This window comes from Scyliorhinus torazame, chromosome 2 (genome assembly GCF_047496885.1).
Source record: "Scyliorhinus torazame isolate Kashiwa2021f chromosome 2, sScyTor2.1, whole genome shotgun sequence".
Classification (NCBI taxonomy): Eukaryota; Metazoa; Chordata; class Chondrichthyes; order Carcharhiniformes; family Scyliorhinidae; genus Scyliorhinus; species Scyliorhinus torazame.
Window position 1 is genome coordinate 376,057,471 of NC_092708.1, and position 17,157 is coordinate 376,074,627.

Sequence of the window (17,157 nt, forward strand, 5' to 3'; positions counted from 1 at the left end):
GAGGCAAGAAAGGAGAAGCTGGATTCTCCATTTGGGAGACTAGGGGCTGGATTCTCCAATTTTCAGGTATCTGGAGGATCCAGGCATTTTACGTCAAAAGAAACGGCGACGCCCCAGCACTGATCCTCGGACTGTGCGGGGCTAGCAGCTGCGCTATGTAAACCTCCCGGCCTCCATGATAAAAAGGGCCGGAGAATCGCCGGGTCGTGGCCACGCATGCGCATGGCCACGACCTGCAGCGGTTGCGCCGTACAACATGGCACCGGCCATGCGCCGACCCGACCTGCCAGATAGTGCCCCCCTGGAAATGCCCCTCGCCACCCCCACCAGTCCCCCCAGCCCTCACCGAAGTCCTCCCCAGCCAGCAGCCTGGCTCCCGCCCAACTGTGGCGGCGCTGGACACAGTCTGCAACCACCACGCCGGGTTCCCGCATGGCTGGGACCACACGTCCCCCACGCCGTCGTGAACACAGTCCATTGGGGGCGGAGCATCGGGGGAGGGTCTTCAGGTGACATCCTGAGGCCGTCCCAATGGTGCCTCGATGATGAAATTTTGGAGGAGGCGGAGCATGCGAAAACAGGCGCATCAGCGATTCCATCGTAAAACGGGATTCTCCGCCCGATCACCAATTACGAAATCGGCATCGGGGAATGGAGAATCCCGCTCATTGTTCTCATGCTGGAGCTGAATTGCACCAATTTTATGATGCCCTTGGAGTGGTAAAGCAGGATGTGATCCTGTATTCCTTGCCATGTAAATATATGCATGGCCTGGAATACGAAGAAGTCCCAAGGAGGCTCGCTTTTGGGCCGCTTTCTTGAGCGGGTGGCCCTATAGTCAGGTCCAGCGGTGGGCTCTCCCCCCTCCCCCCAACCCCCCAACTCCCCCCCCCCTCTACTCCCTCCCCCCTCCCTCACCCCCACACTTCAAATTGGCCCCAAAGCTGCCACCCCCGACCCCCCCCCCCCCCCCCCCCCAGGGACCCTTGCAATAGGGGGACCTCCCACAGAGAGCCCTGTAATAGGGAGACCCCTTACAAGGACCCATGTGATAAAGGGACACCCCACAGAAACCCTTGTAATAAGGGGTTCCCCGAAAGGGGCCTCTGTAATGGAGGGCCCTCCGTTGGGTAGATCACATTCCATGAGTCAGAAAATATAACACAATTTATGCTGCAGACTTCATAGAAGAAAGCATAGGGAATATTTATTGAAATATTGTTCACTTGTTAGTGAAGTTGGAATCCTTGGTGCCAAATCATTAGATACATCTGCACTTGAGGATGACAAATATTGGTCACCACATGGTTGTTGAGTCTCCAAATTTGAACTCTGTAAGACCTCTGATTAATTCTAAACTTGATGAATTAAAGAAAATAACCACTTGACTGTATATAATAGCGGCAGTTTTCTGGTCCCATTACTTTGTTTTATTAATCTTGGTTGAGGGACAAATGTTGGGCACTGGACGTACTCCACTGCTATTCTTTGAATAGTGCCGTGAGAGTTTTTTACATCTACTTGACAGGACCAACAGGGCAATATAACAAGGTTAACATTTTATTCAGTGGCCAACAACTCTAATAATGCAGCACTCACTCATTACTGCACTGAAGTGCCCACCTACATTAAATGATCAATTCCCTGAAGTGATGCTTAAACTCAGAACCTTCTGACTTGGGTAAGAACCTGACATCTGAATTAGTCAGCAACTTGTTGGAACTGGGGGAGATACTTTGCTGCAGATGACCATTAAGAAATAATCATTTCCTGGTTTTGTTTTGGTAAACTTTTCTTTTTTTATTAGAAAGTATTTTATTGAGGCATTTATAGTGGGCAGCACGGTAGCATTGTGGATAGCACAATTGCTTCACAGCTCCAGGGTCCCATGTTCGATTCCGGCTTGGGTCACTGTCTGTGCAGAGTCTGCACATCCTCCCTGTGTGTGCGTGGGTTTCCTCCGGGTGCTCCGGTTTCCTCCCACAGTCCAAAGATGTGCAGGTTAGGTGGATTGGCCATGATAAATTGCCCTTAGTGTCCAAAATTGCCCTTAGTGTTGGGTGGGGTTACTGGGTTATGGGGATAGGGTGGAGGTGTTGACCTTGGATAGGGTGCTCTTTCCAAGAGCCGGCGCAGACTCGATGGGCCGAATGGCCTCCTTCTGCACTGTAAATTCTATGATAACATCCTAAACAGAGAGATCCAACAGACGCAAAAACTCCAAATAGCACACCCAACCCCCCCATCCCTCCCGGCACCCGGATCTTCCGACACTCCAAATATTGCCATCTCTGGACTCGGAGTCACCCTCCCTTGCAGGATCTCTGGCATGACATCTGAAAATCCCTGCCAATATTCCCACAGCCTCGGACACGCCCAAAACATGGGTACATGGTTCGCAGGACTTACTCCACAGCGCTCACACCTGTCCTCCACCTCCTCAAAAAACCTGCTCATCCAGGTCACAGTCATGTGAGCCCTGTGGACCACCTTAAACTGAGCCTGGCACACAACGAGGATGCATTGACTCTCCTCAGGGCCTTCTCCCACAAGCCGACTTCCAACTCCCCTCCCAACTCTTCCTCCCACTTCCTCTTCACCTCCCAATTGGGACCCCTTCCCACTCCATCAGTTCCTTATATATTTCCGAGACCCTCCCCTCCCCAACTCCTGTTTTAGACAACACCTTTATCCTATAGTCCCCTTAGTGGGAGGCGAGGGAAGCTCGGGACCTGTCTCCGAACAAAATCCCATACCTGCAGGTACCAGAACCCGTTCCCACCTAGCAACTCAAACTCCTGCTCTAGCTCCTCCAAGCTCGGAAAACACTCCTCAATGAAAAGATCCCCAAATCTCTCAATCCCTGCCCGCTGCCACCTCCTGAAGCCTCCGTCCAGGTCCCCACGGAGCGAACCGGTGCTTGTCACAGATCTGTGACTACACTGCGCTCCCTCCAGTCTCATGTGCTGCCTCCATATCCCCCACACTCTCAGGGCTGCCACTACCACTGGGCTTATGGAGTACTGAGCCGGCAAGAACGGCAGAGGTGCCATGAACAAAGCCTGCAGACTCGTGCCCTTGCAAGATGCCGCCTCTACTCGCTCCCACACTGACCCCTCCCCCACTACTCATTTCCTAACCATCAATATATTCAGTTTGTAACCTGAGAACCGACCAAATTCTTCCAATATAACCATAATTCCTGCAATTCCCCCCCAACGGGTTTGTTATATAAAGGAGCAAATCGTCCATATAGAGCGAGACCCTATGTTCTACTCCCTCTTTCATTATCCCACACCAAATGTTCGATGCTCTCAGCACCATTGCCAAAGGCTCTCTGGCCAGGGAAAATAGTAGTGAGGAGAGTGGACACCCCTGTCACATCCCCCGACACAGACTAAAATACTCTGATCAAACCCGGTTTGTCCTTATGTTCACCACCGGTGCCTGATATAGCAACTGGACCTGCTCCACAAATCCCTGTCCTAACCCAAACCTCAGAACATCCCACAAGTACCTCCACCCAATCAAAGGCCTTTTCTGCATCCATGACCACTACCATCTCGACCCCGCGCCCCTCCGAAGGCATCATTATCACATTTAGGAGCCGCCTAATGTTGGACGTCAGGTGTCGTCCCTTAATAAATCCCGTCTGGTCCTCCCCTATTACCCCGGGACATAATCCTCTATGCGTGTGGCTAAGATCTTTGCCAGCAATTTTGTATCTACATTTAACAGAGCGATTAGCCTATACGAGCCACAGCTCTCTGGATCCTTATCCCGCTTCAAAATAAGGGAAACCCATGCCTGCGATAACATTGGGGGGAGCACTCCCAGCTCCTTTGACTCGTTAAAAGCATTTACCAAGAGCGGCCCCAACAGCCCAGAAAACCTTTTATAAAACTCCACCGGATATCCATCTGGTCCCGGGGCTTTACCCAATTCCATCGCCCCCAAGCCCAATTGGGGCTCCCAAACCCTCCACCAACTCCTCATCTATCCTCGGGAACTCCAGCCCTCCCAGAAATCGCTTCATATCCTCCTCCCCGGCTGGGGTTTCCGATTTATACAATTTATTATAAAACTCACGAAACACATCATTTACCCACACCGGATCCAAAACCCACCTTCCCTCCTGTATCTCTCACTTCCCCAATCTCCATCGCCACCTCCTGTTTCCTCAGCTGGGGCACCAGCATCCTGCTGGCTTTTTCCCCATATTCATACACCACCCCCTTTATCCTCCTCAGCTGTCCCTCCGCCTTACCTGTGGACAGGAGCCCAAATTCCAGCTGCAGTCTCTGCCGTTCCTTCAACGGCCCGTCATCCGGAGACTCCGCGTACCTCCAGTCCACCTGTAAAATTTCGCCTGTCCAACTCCGCCCGCTCAGCTTTCTCCTTATGGGCCCGAATTTAGATGAATTCTCCCCCTAATAACCGCCTTCAGTGCCTCCCAAACCACCCCCGCAGAAACCTCACCAGTGTCATTGATCCCTTTACATCCCCAAATGGCCTCCCTCACCCGCTCACATACCTTCTCCTCCGCTAGCAGCCCCACATCCAACCTCCATTGTGGGCGCTGGGCCTTTCCCTTGCTGACTTGTAAGTCCACCCAATGCGGGGCATGGTTTGACGCAACTATTGCTGAATATTCAGCATCAGCCATCTCTGCCAGCAGCAGTTTGTCCATCACAAAGAAGTCTATCCGGGAATACACCTTATGCACATGGGAGTAGAATGAAAACTCCTTACTCCAGGACCGTATTGAAATTTCCCCCCCATAATCAGACGATGTGAATCTAGGTCTGGGATCTTCCCCAGTACCCGTCTAACAAACTTAACGTCATCCCAGTTCAGGGCATATATATTTACCAATACCACGGCCATTCCCTCCAGTTTCCCACTAACCATAATCCCCCGGGTCCGCTTTTCGAATTCCCCACCTCGAATGCCACCCGATTATTAACCAAGATCGCCATTCCCCCTCCTTTTTAAATCTAACCCCGAATGGAAAACCTGTCCAACCCATCCCTTCCTTAACCTAACCTGGTCCCCTACCTTCAGATGTGTCTCCTGCAACATGGCCACATCCACCTTCAGTTGCCTCAAGTGCGTGACCACATGGGCCCTTTTGACTGGCCCATTCAGTCCCTGAATGTTCCACGTGACCAGCCTGGTCGGGTGCACCACCCTCTCTCCTGCCGATCAACCATAACCTCTCCGAGGCCAGTCTGCGGCCCATGTCCTACACCTCCCCTGGCCCGCCCTCGGGCAACTACCGTCATCAACCCTCCTCCAGTTTGAATGTCCCCTCATCGTCAGCAGTATAATCCCAAACCCCCCCCCCCCACCCCACCCCCGCACTCACACTCCCACTCCACCTCGCATCCCCCTCCCTCCATTGATCTTCAGCTCACCCCCTACTTTGAACTAGCCCGCCCAGCTAGCCTGGCAGCCCCCGCCCATGGTGCCTAGCATCCCCCACTCATTCCCCTCTCCCCGCTCTTTGTGCAAACAGTCAAGCCAAAGGCAAGAAGTAAAAACAAACAAACAGTTCCTCACAAGGTCCGAACACAAAGGCCCACCCCTCATCCCTTAGCAAAGCACAGTATACCGGCCTAACCCCAACCAGAACTGAAAAATGGAGAAGAAAATGAAAAAAGATCCAAACAACATAAACCCAAACTTTTTCACGATATAGTTCAGATATCCTCAATCAAAGTTCAAGATCATCCTTCTCCTGCCAGTCCATTCTACTTCATAAAGTCCGCTGCCTCCTCCGCCGAGCCAAAGTACAACTCCCGACCTCAATAGGTCACCCATAGGCAGGCCGGGTACAGTAGCCTGAACCTTACGCCCTTGTTGTACAGGGCCGACTTGACCTTATTAAAGCTCGCCCTCCTCTTCGCCAACCCTGCCCCCAGGTCCTGGTTCACCCGAATCTCAACGTCTTCCCAAGTGCATCACCTCGCCTGCCTAGCCCACCTCATGATGTGTGCCTTGTCCAGGAACCAATGCAGGAAACCTTGTCCAGGAACCATCGCCCTCGGCGACTCTTCCCGCTGGGGTTTGCACATTAGCGCCCTGTGGGCCCCGATCCATCTCCGTAGGTCGGTCGGACGCACCTTCCCCAAGCAGCTTCTCCAGCATCTTCCGGACGTACGTACCCCGCATCCAATCCGTCCGGCAGACCCACGATCCGAATGTTCTGCCTCCGTGAACGATTCTCCAGGTCCTCCACCTTCTCCACCAGTCGCTTCTGCTGGTCACACATCAGCCCAATCTCTGCTGCCATCGAGGTGGACTGGTCCTCCTCTCCCGCCTGCTCCTCTAGCCTCTGAATCGCCTGTCCCTGGGCCTCCAGTCTCGTCTCCACATGGTCAACCACTGCCTTGATTGAGTCCACCGCCCAGGCTAGGTCCTCCGCAGTTGGGTGAACTTCTCATTCAGGAAGCTCACCAACTGGTCCATCGACCACTGAGCCGACGGGGTCAGACCCTGCACGTCCGCCATCTCTGCGTGCGCTGTCAGTTTCTTGCGCGCCTCACCCAACAGGTTCACTTTTTTCCGGGCACTTTTGGACCGCAGCTCCATCAACTAGGGTCACTCTCTTCTGCTCTTACTTCTGCATCTTTTTCTTACAAAGTTCCTGCGAAAAACCGGCGTAAAAGCCACAAAAAGACCACCATGAGCTGGAGCTGCCAAATATGCGACTACTCACTCCATGGCCGCCACCGGAAGCCTTGGTAAACTTTTCTGATTTTATCAAATATCTGGGTCCTTCGGTGTACTGGTTCAAAATCCTTGAACTCCCTCTATAACAGCATTGTGGATGTTCACATGGTCTGCAGCAGTTCAAGAAGGTGACTCACCACCACCTTCACGAGGGCAATTAGGGTTGGGCAATAAATGCTGGTCCAGCCAGCAACATCCACATCCTGTGAAAGAACAATAAAAAAAGTCACGGCCAGTTAACTTGACCTTCATAGTGGACCAGCGCAGATTGCTACTGCACAACAGCAATGTACTTACATTTTTGGGCTAATTCTGATCAGTTATATTTCACATCTTTATCTGTCAATACAATAGAGGACACACCAGGAGTGTCAATAGTGCCAGAGTTACCCAGGATGTCAGCACCTGCAAAGGGAGATTTGAAGGAATGCTACTACAATCTGAATGATGAAAACTTCTGTGATAATTTGCTATCCCGGAACATCACAAAAGAGGAATGCTGCTGTACTGTTGGAGTTGGTTGGGGTGACAATTGTGAAGTTCACCCCTGTCCCATAATCAACACAGGTAAAATCATTCTCAAAACTTGTACTTACGCACATTACTCAGTTGAAATGGTGTTGGAGTGCTAGAAGCTAAAATAACGATAAAATGTTATCTTTCAGCATTTCTTGATAAGTGTGTTTAACTGCAATGAGAGTTTAAACCATATTTAATGTAAATTTTAAACTAAGAACCTCTGGGTGTATCTGTCCAATGAATGCTATAGAAAAAGGTAATTGTACAGCTGTTTTTTGGAGTTTAGTTTTAATAACATTTTCTGAAAGGAACGACACTCTACTTATGACAGTTCTGCTAGTTAATTGAAATTCACCTCCCTCTAAAATCTACACCGGAAAAGACAAAATCATCTGCATTGTAGGACCATTCTAACCTTCACGTTCCTCTCCTAGTCACACACTATCCTAACAGAGCACCCGCACCAGAAGCATTATAGCCATTCATAGTGAAGATTGACACACTCACCCTCCGCAGGGCCTCCTCCCACATCCCTGCCCCCTCCCTCGACAACACCTTATCTTGCAGGCCCAAGGGCGGCAACCTGGGAAAAGAAAGGAAAGGAAGCCGCTTCCCTCCTCATGAAATCCTGCAAGTACCTAAAACCATTCCCCCTGGGCAGCTCGTATTCCTCCTCCAGGTCCAATTTCACAAAGCTTCCCTATGAACAGGTCCCCAAATCGTTCAATCCCTGCCTGCCGCCACCCCAAAACCTCGCATCCAGACCCCCCGGTACAAACTGATCGGTGCCCACATCGAGACACCCTCCAGTCTCAAATGCTGCCTCCACTGGTCCCATACCTCAAGGCCGACACCACCACTGGGCTCATGGAGTACCTGGCTGCCGAAAACGGCAGAGCCGTTGTCAACAATGCCATTAACTTTGTTCCCCTACAAGAAGCCACCTCCATCCGTACCCATTCCGACCTCTCCCCCACTACCATAGCGATTTTAGCCGGCCAGTAGTAATGCATTATATTCAGCAGTGCCAACACCCCACACCCCTGCTCGCCCCCGCTCCAAAAAACCTTCTTCACCCGCTGGGTCTTCCCCACCCATACAAACCCTAAGATCAATGCGTTAATCTTCTGTGGTAGTATGCATTAGGGGTCATGTGGGACTGTGAAGCCATGATGTCATTGGCTGACAGATCCCGGGTCCTGGTTGGACGTTGACCTCTAGCTCCGCCCTGAAGGCGGAGTATAAGTACCTGGAGTCCTCCCCCGCAGGCAGTCTACTACTGAACTACGGGGGAAACAGTCACGCTTAATAAAGCCTCATCGACTTCACTCTATTCGTCTCTCGGAGTCTTTGTGCGCTACAATTTATTAAGCGTGACTAAAAAGGACTATGGAGCTCAGGATCATCCCGGAATGCCTGAGGATCAGCCCCCACGCAGTGAACGCGGCAGCAGCTTTCAAGCACTGGCAGACTTGTTTTGAGGCCTACCTCAGAACGGCCACCGGCCGGGTCACAGAAGACCAAAAACTACAGGTCCTGCACTCGAGGTTAAGCACGGAGATTTTCTCTTTCATCGAAGACGCAGAGGATTTCCAGACGGCGTTCGCAGCACTAAAAAGTCTCTATATCCGCCCAGTAAACCAGATCTACGCTCGCTATCAACTCGCAACGAGACGGCAAAGTCCCGGAGAATCGATAGATGAATTCTACGCCGCGCTACTAATTTTGGGACGAGCCTGCAGCTGCCCGTCGGTGAACGCAAATGAACACACGGACATGTTAATGCGCGATGCTTTTGTGGCAGATATGAACTCCTCCCAAATCCGCCAAAGACTTCTGGAAAAAGAGTCGCTAGGACTCTCAGAGGCACGGGCCCTAGCAGCCTCCCTAGATGTGGCCGCGCGAAATACCCGCGCCTACGGCCCCGACCGCGCGGCAGCCCATGGGCTCCATACGTACCCGTCGCGACAAACCCAACCCCCCCCCCCGGACACCCCACAGGCTTGCGCGGTCCAAACGCCAAGTCGCACCGGGGGCGCCCGCTGCTATTTCTGCGGCCAGGCGAAACACCCCCGGCAGCGCTGCCCGGCCCGCGCAGCGATCTGCAAGAGCTGCGGGAAAAAGGGCCATTTCGCGGTTGTGTGCCGGTCCCGCGAGGTCGCCGCTGTCCCGGGAGAACAGGGAGCCCTGCACGCCGCTTACGCTCCCCAACTCCCCCTGCGCCCCATGTACGACCCGCAGGCGCAGCCACTCTGGGTCCCGACCACCGCAGTCCCGGGAGAACAGGGAGCCCTGCACGCCGCTTACGCTCCCCAACAACCCCCCCCGCGCCCCATGTATGACCCGCCGGCGCTACCACTTTGGGTCCCGACTACCGCTCTCCCCGGAGAAGAGGGAGTTCTGCGCGGCTCTAACGCCCCCCAACCCCCCCCCCCCCCGCGCCCCACGTATGACCCGCCGGCGCTACCAATTTGGGTCCCGACCATCACTGTCCCTAGAGATGAGGGAGCCTCGCGCGTTCCTAACGCTCCCCAACCCCCCCAGCGCCCCATGTGCGACCTGCAGGCGCAGCCATTTTGGGTCCCGGCCACGATGAGGGGAGGAAGGGCGCCGCCATCTTGGACCACCCCAGACCTGTACGACGCAGGGGGGCGGCCATTTTGTCCACCCCTGCCGCCATCTTGTGACCCCCCAGCCATGTGCGATGCATGGGGGCAGCCATTTTGTTCACCCCCGACGCCATCTTGGACGGCAACAACGGACCCCAGTGTCAACGGCTCCACGGGGTTCGAAGAAGACGCTCAACTACTACAACCACGTCTCGCTTCAATAACGCTGGACCAAGCTCGGCCCCGGACACTCCAGACGACGACGACAACGGTGCTGATAAACGGGCACGAGACACCATGCCTAGTCGACTCCGGGAGCACGGAGAGCTTTATCCACCCCGACACGGTAAGATGCTGTTCTTTGACCACCCATCCCAGCGCACAAAAGATTTCCCTAGCTGCAGGATCCCACTCCGTACAGATCAAAGGCTTCTGCATAGTTACCCTAACGGTGCAGGGGAGGGAGTTCAAAAACTACAGGCTCTACGTCCTTCCCCAACTCTGCGCCCCCACATTACTGGGATTAGACTTCCAGTGCAATCTACAGAGCCTTACCTTCAAATTCGGCGGCCCAATACCCCCACTCACTATCTGCGGCCTCGCAACCCTCAAGGTGCAACCCCCGTCCTTGTTTGCAAACCTCACCCTGGATTGCAAACCCGTCGCCACTAGGAGCAGACGGTACAGCGCACAGGACCGGACCTTCATTCGGTCCGAAGTCTAGCGGCTACTAAAGGAAGGCATAATCCAGGCCAGCAATAGTCCCTGGAGAGCACAGGTGGTAGTAGTAAAGACAGGGGAGAAGCAAAGGATGGTCATAGACTATAGCCAGACCATCAACAGGTACACACAACTAGACGCGTACCCTCTCCCCCGCATATCCGACATGGTCAATCGGATTGCCCAATATAAAGTCTTCTCCACCGTGGACCTCAAGTCCGCCTACCATCAGCTCCCCATCCGCCCAAGTGACCGCAAGTACACAGCCTTCGAGGCAGACGGGCGATTATACCATTTCCGAAGGGTCCCATTTGGCGTCACAAACGGGGTCTCGGTCTTCTAACGAGAGATGGACCGAATGGTTGATCAACACGGGTTGCGGGCCACGTTCCCGTATCTCGACAATGTAACCATCTGCGGCCACGATCAGCAGGACCACGACGCCAACCTCCAAAAATTCCTCCAGACCGCTAAAGCCTTGAACCTCACGTACAACGAGGACAAGTGCGTTTTTAGCACCAACCGGCTAGCCATCCTGGGCTACGTAGTGCGCAATGGGATAATAGGCCCCGACCCCGAACGTATGCGCGCCCTCATGGAATTTCCCCTCCCGCACTGCTCAAAAGCCCTGAAACGCTGCCTGGGGTTTTTTTCATACTACGCCCAGTGGGTCCCCCAGTACGCAGACAAGGCCCGCCCCCTAATACAGACCACGACCTTCCCTCTGTCGACAGAGGCTTGCCAGGCCTTCAGCCGCATCAAAGCGGATATCGCAAAGGCCACGATGCGCGCCATCGACGAGTCCCTCCCCTTCCGGGTCGAGAGCGACGCCTCCGACGTAGCTCTAGCGGCCACCCTTAACCAAGCGGGCAGACCCGTGGCCTTTTTCTCCCGAACCCTCCACGCTTCAGAAATCCGCCACTCCTCAGTGGAAAAGGAAGCCCAAGCCATAGTGGAAGCTGTGCGACATTGGAGGCATTACCTGGCCGGCAGGAGATTCACTCTCCTCACGGACCAACGGTCGGTAGCCTTCATGTTCGATAATGCACAGCGGGGCAAAATCAAAAACGACAAGATCTTAAGGTGGAGGATCGAGCTCTCCAACTTCAACTACGAAATCTTGTATCGTCCCGGAAAGCTGAACGAGCCGTCCGATGCCCTATCCCGCGGCACATGTGCCAACGCACAAATTAACTGCCTCCAAACCCTCCACGAGGACCTCTGCCACCCGGGGGTCACTCGGTTTTACCACTTTATCAAGTCCCGCAACCTCCCATACTCCTTAGAGGAGGTCCGTACAGTCACAAGGAACTGCCACATCTGTGCAGAGTGCAAACCGCATTTTTTCAGGCCGGATGGTGTGCACCTGATTAAGGCTTCCCGCCCCTTTGAACGCCTTAGTCTGGATTTCAAAGGACCCCTCCCCTCCACCGACCGCAACATATACTTCCTTAATGTGGTGGACGAGTACTCCCGCTTCCTATTCGCCATCCCCTGTTCTGACATGACCGCGGCCACAGTCGTTAAAGCCCTGAACACCATATTCACACTGTTCGGTTGCCCCGCATACGTCCACAGCGACAGGGGGTCCTCCTTCATGTGTGACGAGCTGCGCCAGTTCCTGCTCAGCAACGGGATAGCCTCGAGCAGGACGACCAGCTACAACCCCCAGGGGAACGGGCAAGTAGAGAGGGAGAACGGCACGGTCTGGAAGACCGTCCTACTGGCCCTACGGTCCAGGGACCTCCCAGTTTCACGGTGGCAGGAGGTCCTCCCGGACGCTCTCCACTCCATCCGGTCACTTCTCTGTACTAGCACTAACCAAACGCCTCATGAGCGCCTCCTTGTCTTCCTCAGGAAGTCCTCCTCTGGAACGTCGCTGCCGACCTGGCTGGCAGCCCCAGGACCCATCTTGCTCCGAAAGCACGTGCGGGCGCACAAGTCGGACCCGTTGGTCAAAAGGGTCCACCTCCTTCATGCGAACCCGCAGTACGCTTACGTGGACTACCCCGACGGCTGACAGGACACGGTCTCTCTGCGAGATCTGGCGCCCGCCGGCAACACACACACCCCCCCCGACACCAATCACCCAACCCTCCCCCCTTCCTGCCACTGCCGCACCCCGCGACCGCCCCCTTCCCAGGAGGATCAGTCCTCCTCCCAGGCCCGACCAGGAATGAAGCCCAAGCTCAAACCGTAAGGCTCCCGGAGAAGACAACACCGGAACAAGCACCACCACCACCACCGGGGCCGAGGCGATCGACACGGACGACCAGACTGCCCGACCGACTCGTGGCGTCGATCTAACAGTACAATGTGGACTTTTAACGAGAACATTTTGTCTATTCCTGACGATTACTGTAAATAGTTTGAAACAAAAAAAAACCTTGTACATACTGTTATAACATGTGAAAGTTTTCCTCCCAGGCCCAGCCTTGTAAACCCTTACCACCATGCGAAGCATCACCCCGCCGGGTTCATTTTTAACAAGGGGTGAATGTGGTAGTATGCATTAGGGGTCATGTGGGACTGTGAAGCCGTGATGTCATTGGCTGACAGATCCCAGGTCCTGGTTGGACGTTGACCTCTAGCTCCGCCCTGAAGGCGGAGTATAAGTACCAGGAGTCCTCCCCCGCAGGCAGTCTACTACTGAACTGCGGGGGAAACAGTCACGCTTAATAAAGCCTCATCGACTTCACTCTATTCGTCTCTCGGAGTCTTTGTGCGCTACATCTTCTTAAAGAATGACTTCAGGACAAAGATTGGAAGGTTCTACAATATAAACAAGAACTGTCATCTTCACTATCTGTACCCGTCCTGTCAACGACAGTAGCAGCACAACCCATCTCTTAATATCCCCCTTCATCTGTTCCACCAGCCGAGTCAAATTTAACTTCTGTAACTCCGTCCAATCCCATGTCACCTGGATGCCCAAGTATCTGAAGCTCGGACACACCACCATAAATGGCAGCTCCCCAACCTCCTCTCCTGGCCTCTGATCTCAATCGGGAACACCTTGCTCTTTCACATGTTCAACTTAAAGCCGGGAACTGACCAAAGACCTCCAAAATCCCCAGAATGCTGCCAATGCCCCCGATGGGTCCGAAATCTAAAACAACAGGTCGTCCACGTGCAACAAAACCATCTGCACGACGCCCCCCCCCCCACATAATCCCTTTCCAATCCCTCAACAATCTAAGCGCCATTGCCAATGGCTCTATAGCCAAGGCAAAAAGCAATGGGGAGAGTGGGCACCCCTGCCTTGTCCCGTGGTGCACCCCAAACTCACCCGGTTCGCCCGCACATTTGTGATCTGTGCCTTGTACAGCAATTGGACCCAGTCCTCAAACCCCTGCCCAAACCCAAACCGACCCAGCATCTCCCACAGATATTTCCTCTCCACCTGGTCGAAAACCTTCTCTGCGTCCATCGCCACTGCCACGTCCACTTCCTGCCCCTCCGGGGTCATCATAATCAGGTTAAGCGACCTCTTCACATTTGCCGACAACTGTCGCCCTTTCACGAACCTGTTTGGTCCTCACCTATCACACCCGGGACACAGTCCTCAATTCGCGAAGCCAACACCTTCGCCAAATTCAGCAACGATATTGGACGGTACGATCCACACTGCCCCAGATTCTTATATTTTTTCAATATCAGGGAGACGGATAGTGTAGGGTAGTTCCCCCCTCTCCCTAGCCTCATTGTATGCCCTCACCAGCAATGACCCAAGGTCCCCCCCAAAACCTTTTATAAAACTCCGTAAGGGGAATTAGTGGGGGGTAGGAGGATTGAGGCCTTAGGCAGGGGCTGAAGAGGGCAGCCTTGACCCGATTAAACTCGGCCTCCTCTTCGCCAAGTGTCTTGGTACACTTCGATGCCTTCGGGAATTCCCACGATCCTCAAATTTGGCCGCCTTGAGCGAGTCTCCAGAGCCTCCACCTTTTCCATCAGCCTCTTTTGGGTCTCCCGCATCACCCCCACCTCAGCCACCAAAACGACGATCTGCTCCTCGTGCTCCCCCACCGCCTCCTCCACTTTCTGGATTGCCTGGCCCTGGGACTCCAACCTCTGCTCCACTCGGTCAACCCCTGCTTTGAGTGGCTTAACCATCTTGGCCAGGTCCTCCATGACTTCCCTTCTTTGCTAGTTGAACTTCTCATTTAAAAAGTCCACCAGCTTCTCTGTTGACATTTGGGTGGGCATGACAGTCCCTTTGCCCTCCGCTACCTTCACCTGTGGTGCACGAAGACTCTCCTGTTCCACCAGCTCCTTTCTTCTCGACCCACTCCTAGCTCGTGGATCCATCCACCAGCCACACCAGAGGAGTTACACCTTCGCCTGGCACTCCTACACCTCTTTCATCCAAAGTTCAGACGGGGAAAGGGCAGAAAAATTCCACTTTGAGCGGGAGCTACCAAATGTGCGACCGCTCACTCTGTGGCCGCCACTGGAAGTCCGAAGGCTCGCCTTCTCAACCTTGACCATTGTCTAAGGTGTGGTTAAATCACCACCAGTCAGCTTTCCCCCTCAAAGTGGAAAGCAGCCTGTGGTCATCTGGGACTATGGCGACTTTACCTTGGTAGAGCCACTCAAAGCAGGGACTTTACCTTTACCTAGCCCAAGGAGAGCAGTGCAAATCCCAAATTGAAAAGGGTAAATTACCCCAGATACCACATCAGAACTGGAAGAGCCACTCATGAGGATAGCAGTCGCAGGATGATCAGGTGAATGGGTGTGTCAAATAACACTTAATTAAAAGGCAATGAAATCCATATAAAAGCAGACGGCTGAGGATACACCATGATAATTACCCAGTGTTCAGTCACCATCACTTTCAGGATGTGTATGGGTACTACAGAGCCAGCAATAGGATTCCCATGGTTCCATTTTAATACAACAGGGCAGTGAAACAATCAATTATTATGTTGGTATCTGATCAAATTATTATTCTGACCATTTATTAGCCGCAACTGCATCATTAGTAATTGTTCTTTTTGCTTTAATTCAGATGAATATAATGAAATTTGTCCAGATGGCAAAGGATTCATTCCATTTCAGATTGGTTCTTTTAGCTTTGGATCACAAAATTATGGAGGTGAGTCTTCACAAGTAGCCCAAATCAGTTGATTTGGCAGCAATCGATCTTAATAGTGAAGTTCTGCAAACGTGCATGCAACAATGTTAGTACTGGAAAATTTTATATTTGGCTGGGTTTTACAGCCCCCTCAACAACAGGTATGCAGGTAGGAGGCCTGCAAATATCCATGGGTTGCATGCCCACCGCCTACTCACCTGCCCTCTCCCCACCGTGATTTTACCAGCGCTGAGCATCAGGAGGCTCGCCTGCCTGTGGCCTAATTGAAGCACTTAAATGACCAATTACCAGCCACTCATGGTGGTGACCAGTGATTTGCCACCGTTTGATTGGCCTTGATCTTTATCCCAGTTTGGTGGGGGAGGGTGCAGGCACCCTATAAAATCCAGGCCAATGTCACATTTCTGGGAACCCAATGCCAACATCAAGAATTCACAGATCAGTTATTTCAGAACCAGCCACAAATAAAAGCTTCTTTCACTTTATCAAACTATAAATTAAACTCAGATTGTGCTTCCTACTGTACTTAGCTCACACAGAGCTCACAATGGGTGATTGTTGCAGAACATGTGAAGAAATTACTTAGTGTGTCCACCCCAACAAGTCACCTGAACTCTTGTAACGTTTCCTTTCTTTTATCACAAATTTGCTGTCATACTTCAGATGTAACACTTTAGGTATAACACTTTGTTGGTTGACTTACATCTCTGGATTGCTTTGTACTCCTTACTAATCGTTCAGCTCTGAACTTCACCAGGACTGGAAACTTTAAAACAATGCCTCTAAAATATTGTGCTTTTTCCCACCTGTAGATGCAGATGAATGTGCAATGTTTGGATCAGAAATTTGCAAGAATGGGCACTGTGTGAATAATATAGGTGACTATGCCTGTTATTGTGGCACAGGATTTTACTATGACAATGTGAGACTGGAATGCGTAGGTAAGTTTGAGCTATTAGCATGAATATAGTTATGTGTGCCTACAAATGTATTTAAGTGACTGTGCCCAATAAGCATGCAGTAAATTATACACTTTTTTATAAACGTTACTGACATGCAAGCTCCCTAAGTAATATAGATTCCACAAATCTAGTGGGAAGCAACACTCACTAATGGAACATGGTGTTAACTGTTTGGTGTACAGCCTGGAATTTTTACATCCATTCATTATAGGTATTGAAAATCACAGGCTGTGCACCTGTAGTGTATTCCATGAGTGCTGGGCAGCACGGTGGCACAGTGATTAGCACTGCTGCCTCACAGCTCCAGGAACCCAGGTTCAATTCTGGCCTCAGGTGACTGTGGAGTTTTCACTTTCTCCCTGTGTCTGCATGGGTTTCCTCCGGGTGCTCCAGTTTCCTCCCACAGTCCAAGGATGAGCAGGTTGGTAGATTGGCCATGGTAAATTGCCCCTTAGTGTCCAAAAGGTTAGGTGGGGTTACTGGGTTATAGGGATATGGTGGAGATATAGGCTTA

General features: G+C 52.5%; 1 protein-coding gene across 1 annotated transcript in view; it reads left to right on the forward strand.

Annotated features, from left to right (window-relative positions):
• Positions 1–17,157, forward strand: part of LOC140404691 (latent-transforming growth factor beta-binding protein 2-like) — a 685,726-nt gene that overhangs the window by 616,350 nt on the left and 52,219 nt on the right. Inside the window, exons 29-31 of the mRNA XM_072493356.1 lie at positions 7,090–7,302; positions 15,595–15,681; positions 16,494–16,622. Coding sequence (XP_072349457.1) covers positions 7,090–7,302; positions 15,595–15,681; positions 16,494–16,622 — 429 coding nt within the window. The remainder of the gene's footprint in view (positions 1–7,089; positions 7,303–15,594; positions 15,682–16,493; positions 16,623–17,157) is intronic.